General features: G+C 33.1%; 2 protein-coding genes across 2 annotated transcripts; one reads left to right on the forward strand and one right to left on the reverse strand.

The window, feature by feature from the left end:
- Positions 1-107: 107 nt before the first annotated feature.
- On the forward strand, positions 108-842 carry LOC133320979 (putative uncharacterized protein DDB_G0284213). Its single transcript, XM_061530071.1, has one exon. It carries the CDS (start codon positions 108-110, stop codon positions 840-842), a length of 735 nt encoding a protein of 244 aa, XP_061386055.1.
- A 6,990-nt stretch (positions 843-7,832) lies between these two features.
- Positions 7,833-9,504, reverse strand: LOC133320980 (protein yellow). The gene is made up of 3 exons (XM_061530072.1): positions 9,203-9,504; positions 8,420-9,092; positions 7,833-8,357 (listed from the first exon to the last, which is right to left on the reverse strand). Exons 1-3 carry the CDS (start codon positions 9,502-9,504, stop codon positions 7,833-7,835), a joined length of 1,500 nt encoding a protein of 499 aa, XP_061386056.1.
- Positions 9,505-10,427: the final 923 nt, after the last annotated feature.

Genomic DNA, 10,427 nt, shown 5'->3' on the forward strand with positions numbered 1-10,427 from the left:
AGGAGAATGGCAGAGCGAGTAGTAATAATGAAAATTTAGGAAATTTTAGAGGTAGACATGAAGAGTTGAGACAGCGAGGAAGAGGAGGACAATTTAATGAAAGAAGAATGTTTAATAAAGAGGTAGCAGGAGGAGAAGAAGTCGAACAAAAACAACAGAGATTACAATTAGAATTAGTACCACCACCACCAACATCGAGATATCAGCAAAGGCATAGAATAGCACCATTAAGGGCCATCATGGCCACATATCCAACCAATGCACCACCATTATCATCATCATCATCGTCAATAGAATCACCATCACATTCAGCAGTGAAAACCACAACTCGTAATAATACCAAAAATAGTTTTAGAGGCCACATGAAATACTCACAAACAATCCAAAGTAGTCCTAATGCAATATCCCATGGAGGCATCAGTAGCAGTAGTGGTAGTCCAGGTAGCAGTAGTAGTATTAGTACAAATAGCATTAATAAAAATGAGCTTTTCAATCGTAATCATGATAAGCTTAAATTCAATCATGATAAAAAGCAGCAGCAACAACAACAGCAGCGACAACAATTTCACACAAATGAACAACAAAAACGTATTAACAACAGCAACAAAAAAGAATCGGATCATCATTCCCGGCCCATTCAAAGGCAACGTCAACCCGGCAAGTCGCAACATCAGCCCCAACAATTCGGCAATGGTAGTTCCAATAAGAAATCCTCAAATGCCAACACAATCAACAACAACGAAGAATTGAAAGACTACAAGAGCAAAATCAAAAACAAATACAACATCGATTACGATCATTCGCTAGATGAGGAATACGAAATTATTGAGGCCGTTGAATGAAAGGGCATGACGGACAACAGCGATGGACAATAGATGGCTGACCATCACAACCACCACCATCATTGGCAACAAAAGCGACACTCAGACAAAGAGTCGCACAACAAAAGGTTTTTAATAATGATGGTCTGGCGATGGCGATGAATGTAATGATGTTGCACAGCCCCTCTATTAAAATTGCACTGCCAGTTTTTTTGGGAGTGCAAAATTTGACAACTTAAATAGTTTGGCATTATACACACACACGTTGGTATTAATTTACCAAAAAATAAAAAATCCGAATGCAAAAGGTGTTGATTGCTGTAAGAAATTGTGAAATATGATTGAAATTTTCTAGAAAAAAAAAAAATAATAATAATACTCGCTACATTTTAAGTTAATATTTTTAATTTGTATCTATTTTTTTGGTTCCATACTAAATTCAATTATTCTTGTGTTGTTTCTTTCACTCGATTTGGCCACTAAATTTCTACTATTTTTCATTACTGTAGAAAAAATTGTTTTTATTGTTTAATTAGTTATAATTTTATTTTTTTTACTTTTTTATGAATTTTTGTATTGTTTTTACATGGTATATTCTTGTGATCAATAAAAATATTGAAGACAAACTTTTTGGAAGTTTTAAATTGATTATCGATGTAATTTCGATAAAATTTTAAAGATTTTTATATGCTACTTCGCTTTGCGAAGTTATAGCAAAGAGAAATAAATTATGCAATTTTTATATACCCGTCGTCAGCGCCATCTATTGATGAACATGATTCTAATCAAGCTCATCAGTTTTTCGAGTTCAACTTTCCCATCGTATAGCTTTTGAACAGATAATCGCATTTCAACAAAAATAGTGTCATATGAAAGAGTAAATTATCTGCTTTACTATGACCTGCACAATATTGTCAAGGGAAATTATGGAAAATTTTAATACAACATTAAAAAATTTAAATTGTTGTTATTTTAAAAGAATGTATGAAATTGTACCTTTCAGATAACGTGCATTTTGCTTAAATATCTACGGTATTTCAAAATTTATAGGAAAAACAAATGAGGTTAAAATTTCGCATAATCTACTCATTCAACAGATGGCGCTGACGACGAATATTTGCCAGTGTTGCCAATTTTGAAAAAAATCATCAGTATTTTAGATTCTTCATAACTTTTGAGTGCGTAGTGATATGGATATTAATAGCTTAGAACATACACTATCCGACAGTATCTAAGATTGTTTGACAGAGTTGACATGTTAATCGAAAATTACAGTTTTCTGGGTTTCTTCATAACTTTTGAACAATATGAGACAACAATGCAGAGACAAAATAAATTTTAGCGGAAGGGAACAGAAAATATTAATAAAAATAATTTAGAAACTCTTGAAGGATGATATTTTCATTTAAAATTTGAAAGCAGAATGTTGTCAAAAGCAAATTTATGAACAAATTGGAAAATATTTTGTATAGTTATGCCATGCCCGGAATTTTATAAATTTATTTATTTCACAAGAAAGTATACAGTTGTGCCGTTCATATTACACCACTTTCATTTTAATATCTGCAATACGAAGTTATGGCAAAAATAGAAGATGCATGCATATTTTAAGATCGCGTCGTCAGCGCCATCTATTAATGAACATAATTCAAATCAGACACATACCTCTCACCTCACTGTAGTACAGGCTATTATGTCTTTGTGCATATGTTTGTAACAGGCAACAGGAAAAGAGATAGACACATGGTTCCTTTTGAAAATATGCATAGAATTACTTTCTAAGTCGATTTATGCATGTTCGTCTGTCCGCCTGTCTGTCTGCCCATGTTAAATTGTAAACAAGGTACAGGTCGCAATTATGATCCGATTTGGATGAAATATGGTATTATTTGGCCCAATGATGAATCCTATTGAAATTTGAAGAAAATCAGTTCAGTTTTAGAGTTTCGTCTGATTTTATATAAATGGGTCACCATACTGCCAATATTTATCCGATTGAGACAAAATTTTGCACAGCATACTGACTTAAGTCCAGATTAATATATGCGAAGTTTTGTTGAAATGGGTTCAGATTTAGATATAGCTCCCATATATAGCTTCGTCCGATTTTATGTAAATTTTATATATAGGGTGCACCATAAATCCTGTTCTATTTGCACGATATTTTGTTGTTGAAATCGGTTCAAATGTAGATATATTTTTGTCCGATTTTATGCAAATGTTGCAAACTGAGGAGCCTATGTCTTTGAAATATTGCGATTCCATTTCAATGGTCTCCAAAGACGCTATGATTACTCTATCTACAGTATATTGTACATATGAAGATCTCTTGTACATATCCAAAGCGGTATCATATAGTCGGCCCTGTCCGACTTTTGAACTTTCCTGGTGTCATATGAATTTTTTTTGTAATGGCATGCGAACGGACTAACGATTTGAATCATACTTTGCACAACCTAGTATTTTACCAAGTCTGTATATTGTTGGATGATAGAACTTATCGGCGCATTCCTTCTAGTACCTCAGCGTCAAGATTTATAAATCAAATAATATAATGTCCGATTCGACCCAGACTCTGCACATCGTCATATTTTTACCAACCATAACTCAAGTTCCATTCCATTCTATCTTGTACCTTCCCCACAAAGCGTCAACATTTTACAAACCTGTGAATTTATTTTGAAGCGAATTAAATAACCGATTTAATGCATCGTAATATTTTACCAAAGCTGCTTTAAATACGAACATGGGATCTATAGGACAACCTTTTTTGGGTACCACATATGGGTCAATTCTGTGATAAACATATATCTTTGATACAACGAATAAAAACCATTATACACAGTATTTTATTCGTTGTATCCGTGACACTTTGTTTACTAGTTTAGTAAACGTTCCTAACTCCTACACCACACCTAATTTCATTCAATACGAAATGTACTAAAATTAGTATCACTTAGAACCTTTCATCCATAGAATTTCTAGCATTTTAACGTATTACTGATTTGTATTTGTTCTGCCACAAAATTAAAATCGTTACTGTATTTCAAAGCATATTAATGAAGTATACTTTCAGGCGTTCTCAAATATTTTAACCAAAGCTTATAAATAAACAATAAACTTCTGTATCAACTTCACAAAAAGCTTTGCTCCAAAGAGATCAGCTGCTGCAACAACAGCAGTTGTCAAAGCCAAACGTCAGAGTCAACAGCTTGGCCAAAAGGTGTACAATTCGGTGTATTGTTATTGTTTATTATCTAGACATATTTATTATTTGTCAACGTTATACATTGTGACAAATAATATATTTGTGTTATTGTTATAAAATGATTTATTAAAATAATTGTATTAATTTGCTTTGAAGATAAAGTTATGGTAAGTGCAAGTCAATGTTTACAAATATTCTCCAACCCAATTAACCTGAGTGAAAATGTCATCAATAAAAGAGCGAACAGATCGAATTGGGAGAGAAGCGTAGTAAACGAGAAACAAGTATTGTGTGTAGCGTTGCCAGTTTGTTATTATTGTGTGTATTTTCCCCCCGAAATTATCGCTTAATTCACCAACAAATTCCCTTCGCAAACTATCTATTCAAAACGTATTATTTTAAAATTGGTTTATTTGAATAGTGGTTTAAGTTAACATTTTTATTGAGATATTTAAAGGAATTAAAGTTTGAATTGTTTTAAAAATAATGTTAGGTGGGATTATTTTGTACTAAATATGACAATCGTCATTTCCAAATGTCAATGAGGAAATTAATTCTTAATGTGTGTAAAGTAAAATTTTAAATTTTAACTCAATAAATATTGTGTAAAATTTGGGTATTCTTAGTATGGTTGGTAATTTGGTATATTCCTAGAATATTTTACATTGAATAGATTTTGGGTTGACGTAAAAAAGTGTTTTTGTGTAATTCGAAAAATAAATGTACAAAATTTGTACATAGTATAGCAATGTAGACTGAATCTTGAACTTTGGTATTAGTATCACTATTTAAATTTTGTTTTTTATCTAAAACTTGGACTTGTAAATATACCCTCAGCCTTATGGCTGAGGGTATAAAAATGAAAATGTGCCTCATCGAAATATTGGTTTTAGACCCCATGTTTCTTTGGACAAAATTCGTTTCAGAAAATTTGGAGTCGATTTACACATGTCCGTTCGTCCGTAGTCCGTCTGTCTGGCTAGTGCACAAGACAACTCTCGAAGGCAGCAACAGATTTCATTCAACCTCTTAACATCTTAATATTTCTTCCAAACTTAGTTTAAGTTCGAATTGTGCTAAAAATTAATTTTGTAATAACTGCAAACTTTGTACAACCTATTATCTTATCAAGCCTAGATCAAGTTTGAAGATGACACCCATTGGTCCACTCTTTCTTGTACTTCCCCCACAGAGGGTCAAAATTTTCAATATTTATAATACCTAATGGAATGTCCGATATGAAAAAAAAAACTTTGCACAACCTATTATCTTTACAAAATCTAGATTAAGTCTGAAGATGGGACCCATTGGTCCACTGCTTCTGATACCTCCCCCACAAATGGTAAAAATTTTCAATATTTGTAAATCCAATATCAGGCTAATGGAATTCCATATTTCAACCAAACCTTGCCCAACCTAGTATCTTTACCAATCCTATATCAAGTCCGAAGATGGGACCAAGTAGTCAACTCCTTCCGGTACCTCCCTCACAAATGGTCAATATTTTATAAAATTTTAACAACATTAAATCCGAAACCTCTTTGTTAATAACATATTTCTTATAAAAATCTAATAAAAAAATATGTGTGTATTTTCGAAGACCTCCGCAAACCATAGACTGGGGGTATACAGTGGTGGTCACAGAATTAAAACATTTACTGTGGTAAACATATATTGATCAGCCCTCGATTCGTTTGAAGTATTTTTGAAAATTTTTTATTTCAGAAAATTTTTGCATGCAATTTTTCCATAAATAACGGTTTTTATGAAAATACATCGACTTTGAAGTGGCCATATAATTAAAACATTGTGTGGGATTTTTTACTTTACTGCATTTTTTGAAAATATTTTTAGAAAATCTCTTTAATTTTGTTAAATTTTGTGAACCCAGCACCGATAAAATCATTTACAGAAAAAAATTGTTGAAAAAATCTGTAAAATCTATCAAAATTGCCAACAATTTGTACAGTACACCTTACGTGCAGAAAATCACCCTAATTATAGAAAATAAAGGTCCGAATGCACCAGAAATTGCTAGAATTAGTAGAAAACAATAAATAATTTTCAAATTAAAGAAATATTTGAAATAAAAACTCAAAAAAATGGAATTAACCTAAAGAAACTATTCAATTTCAATAGTCTTTACTGAAGAAGGCCGGAATATTTTTGCAGTATGTGAGAAAAAATCGATTGATATTGGTATTTATTATATCAAATCGACTGTTCGAGTAGTACAGAATATATTTTATCAAAAAATATATCTGTCAGAACAGAACGAACAGAGATCAACGCCTAGGTTGACGAGTAAAAGTTTCTGGCATACAGCAGCATTTTTCATGTTCAACACAAGACTTCAAATATTTTTCAAACTGTAACATTTTTACTTCCTTGATATTAAAATAGATTAAGTGGAAGTTATTCGATTCAAAAAATATTATTTTGGAAAAATATTGTCATGTTCAATAGATTTTAAGGGTCAAGAGTTGACCATCAAACATGCTACTGTGTGCCAGAAACTTTTACTCGTCAACCTAGGCGTTGATCTCTGTCTTTATGTTCTGACAGATATATTTTTTGATAAAATATATTCTGTATATCGAACAGTCGATTTGATATAATAAATAACAATATCAATCGATTTTTTCTCACATACTGCAAAAATATTCCGGCCTTCTTCAGTAAAGGCTATTGAAATTGAATCGTTCCTTTAGGTTAATTCCAATTTTTTGAGTTTTTATTTCAAATATTTCTTTAATTTGAGAATTATTTAATGTTTTCTACTAATTCTAGCAATTTCTGGTGCATTCGGACCTTTATTTTCTATAATTAGGGTGATTTTCTGAACGTAAGGTGTACTGTACAAATTGTTGGCAATTTTAATAGATTTTACAGATTTTTTCAACAATTTTTATCTGTAAATGATTTTATCGGTGCTTAGTTCACAAAATTTAACTAAACTAAAGAGATTTTCTAAAAATATTTTCAAAAAATGCAGTAAAGTAAAAAATCCCACACAATGTTTTAATTATATGGCCACTTCAAAGTCGATGTGTTTTCATAAAAACCGTTATTTATGGAAAAATTGCATGCAAAAATTTTCTATTTTCACACTAAATCTCTTAAGTGCAGTATATCGAAGTGTTCTGAATTAAAAATTTTCAAAAATACTTCAAACGAATCGAGGGCCGATCAAAAAATGTTTAGCACAGTAAATGTTTTAATTCTGTGACCACCACTGTATATCTGTCGGCAACACCGACTAACACTTTTTTACTAAAATTTTTAAATTATATTTTCCAAGGATTGTCATATTCGTGAATTTTTAAATTATATTTTTAAGGGATTATCTAAGGCCTAGATTTTTTAAATAATTTTTTCCTGTATCTGAGCCTCTTTTAGTCCGTCGTTTTTTATGATGAATTCTCAGCTTACTTACTTAACTTATTCGCAATTTTGTTGAGCACAAAACTGGTCTAAGGCGTCAATTTTTTAAATTATATTTTTCATAACCCTTGAAAAGCCGTAAGTTTATGTAAATTTTTTGATGAAGCATTATCTGCCGCACTGCCAAATACAAAAAAAAAATATTTTATTGTAAAAACAAACAATTTATTATTATTATTTTAATGATATGTCGCTGCATAGGTTACACAATTATAATGAATGCGAAAGTATAGAACAAAAATCTTATAAAATAGGTATTATAAGTCTATCAACACCCTTTTCCCTGAATATGTATGTATGTGAAGTCAATACAAATGAAATCCTATTTTATTTCAAATTCCATTTAATTCAACCCATTCTCAATGAAATAGATACTCTGGCACTAGTTCATGTTGATATCCATGATGCTGGCGATGTTGATGATGACTGTGGGGGTTTTGAGGATGTCCATAACTACGCGTATCACAAACTGTACCCTGAACTAAAGTCTCGGTATCAGCTTTTAAAATTCGGAAATTAATCTCTTCATAATTTAGCTGACTATAAAGATAGACGGGCAGGCGGTTACTTATCACCCAAACACTTTGTCTCGGTTCACGATCGACTTTTAAATCATTCGGGAATTGAATTAGAGTGCTATTGCCTTCGGCCTCTAAGAAACGATGAAGATTGTTGCCATCATAGGGTTTCTTGGTGTTCCAACAGCCCACATCGTCACGATGTACCTGAGTGAAGAACATAACACCGTTGCGATCAATGCCAGAGGTGGAAGATTGACCATTGACACCACGTTCACCAATTGGTAGGAAATATTTGGCCAAATCCTGGGCCTTGGCGGGCCACAAGCTTTCGTCCTTGAGCAAAGCATTGGAGACAACAAATTCCTGCAATTAATGAATATTAAATTTAAATTGGCTTTTATATTTTGTTGGGGTGGAGGACCTACCTTAAAACTAGCCATAGGATGGAAATATAAAATGCGCTCCTCATCCGGTGTCTTGGCCAATGACAAACTCATGCCAAACACACCATCCAACCATTGGAAATTCAAACCAAATACATTGAAATCTGAGGCCACAGGATCAGGTGAGAAGTTGTAATTGGTTACACGCCAGCTGCGATTCTTTTTCAGGCTATAGACAACAATCCCGAAACGCCAGACATCCGTAACATAGGCATGGGCATCATCACAACGATTACGATGAACATCAACGATAATATTCGAATGTAAACTGTCCTGCTTCACTTGATCCGGTGGGAATTGATATTGTACTACTTTTTGATTTGTGGCCAAATCATAGGCCACAATTTTTGGTGGACACACCTGGCTTAGGCTGACTGTGGCATTAACAATACCCGAATCAATTAACCATATACGACCACAATCATCGATTTGGGTACGATAAACGGATATTAGTTTTTCACAATCGGGGTTGTAGGGATCACCATGGGATTCCCAATCTGGGTAGGGGCGTATTGGAGGACTTTCTTCCTTCGGGGGATAGGGTAACCAACCAAAACTGGCCGGTACACCGTCCTTCCAACGAGGTGTGGTAATGAAAATGCGATCTTTATAGAAGTCCACACCCAAGGGTAGATTATTTTCAGCTATAAATTCTCTGAAAAGAAAAACAAACACACACACACACATATAATAAATATACAAAGCATGACCTTCAGTTGTTTTAGATTTCTCTAGGCTGTTGTTTTTTTCTATTGTCTATCATACCTATTGGCAATAGCCTTTTGTCTTTGTCCAAAGGTGGGATATTCAAAATCCAAATATTTCCATTGGTTAACAATTTCAAATGCTTGTGATTTCTTTGTTATTGTTGTTGCTGCTGGTGGTGGTGACTCAGGTGCACCATAACCATATGCCGTTGCTCCACCATATTCAATCTCTTGCACGGCTGATGGCGCTGCATAAATTGGACTACTGCGATAGGCTCCAGCCAAGACCCATTCAATACCAGCCAAAACCACAATTGCCACAGTCACTGAATGGCTGTTAACAAAACTGGAACAGGGCATTTTGTTGTTGTTGTTGTTTTTGCTGCGTTTCCTTTACTGAAATTTTTGTTATAGAATTATTTAAGAGATCTTTGTGTTTAGATTTTGAAAAATTTGAATACGCAAGCGTCTTATTTACCGTTGTGAACTGTATCATTTGGCAACTGAAACTGAAATGGCAATTAACTCACAACACGGCTGGCCAGGCAGCTTGGCCTAGGTGTTTGGTTGTCTGTCTGGTGGACTGGTCTGGTACAACAAGAAGGCCATTTTTACAATATGAAGTTAATTCCAAAACATTGGAAAGGCTAGACGTTTCTCTCATTTGGGGGTAGGTTGTTAACGCTAAGCGTAGCTAACTGCAATACCATTTCGTCAAGCAACACACATGATTAGAACAGTGTTGCCAATATATATTAAATATTACGATCAAATCTTTATTTGGTTAAATCTGAAATTCTAAACGTAGGAATTGTTATATCATGAACTTTCAATGTTTTAGTCGATTTTGCAACATAAGTGGATGAATAAAATGTATAATACCAAAAAATTGTATAATGGTCATCATTTTGGGTGTTATTATCCCTCTTAGGTGGTATAAATTTCCTTCGTGCATTTTTAAACCTAAATGACTGTAATTGAGTATTTTGGATTCTGAATATAACCCATGTTCTAATCAGATATTTCTTTAAATACGTTGGTGCGTATGACAATTGTCAACATGTATACGTCACCGGACTCAAACAAATAATTTTAAAGTCCTGATTTATATTAGGCGAGTTTACTTGCGGCAATTATTATCGTTCCCTTTTGAACTTGCTTCATGCGTCTATATAAGGCAATTCGGTTTCGAAAATATTTCATTTTTCATTTGATGTCAATAGTTTTTTCACATTTAAATAAATATAAAATGTCAACAAATACGAAATACACAAAACGAATTA

This window comes from Musca vetustissima, unplaced genomic scaffold (genome assembly GCF_032173495.1).
Source record: "Musca vetustissima isolate MV318-11 ecotype Yass unplaced genomic scaffold, APGP_CSIRO_Mvet_v1 utg14196, whole genome shotgun sequence".
Taxonomy (NCBI): domain Eukaryota; kingdom Metazoa; phylum Arthropoda; class Insecta; order Diptera; family Muscidae; genus Musca; species Musca vetustissima.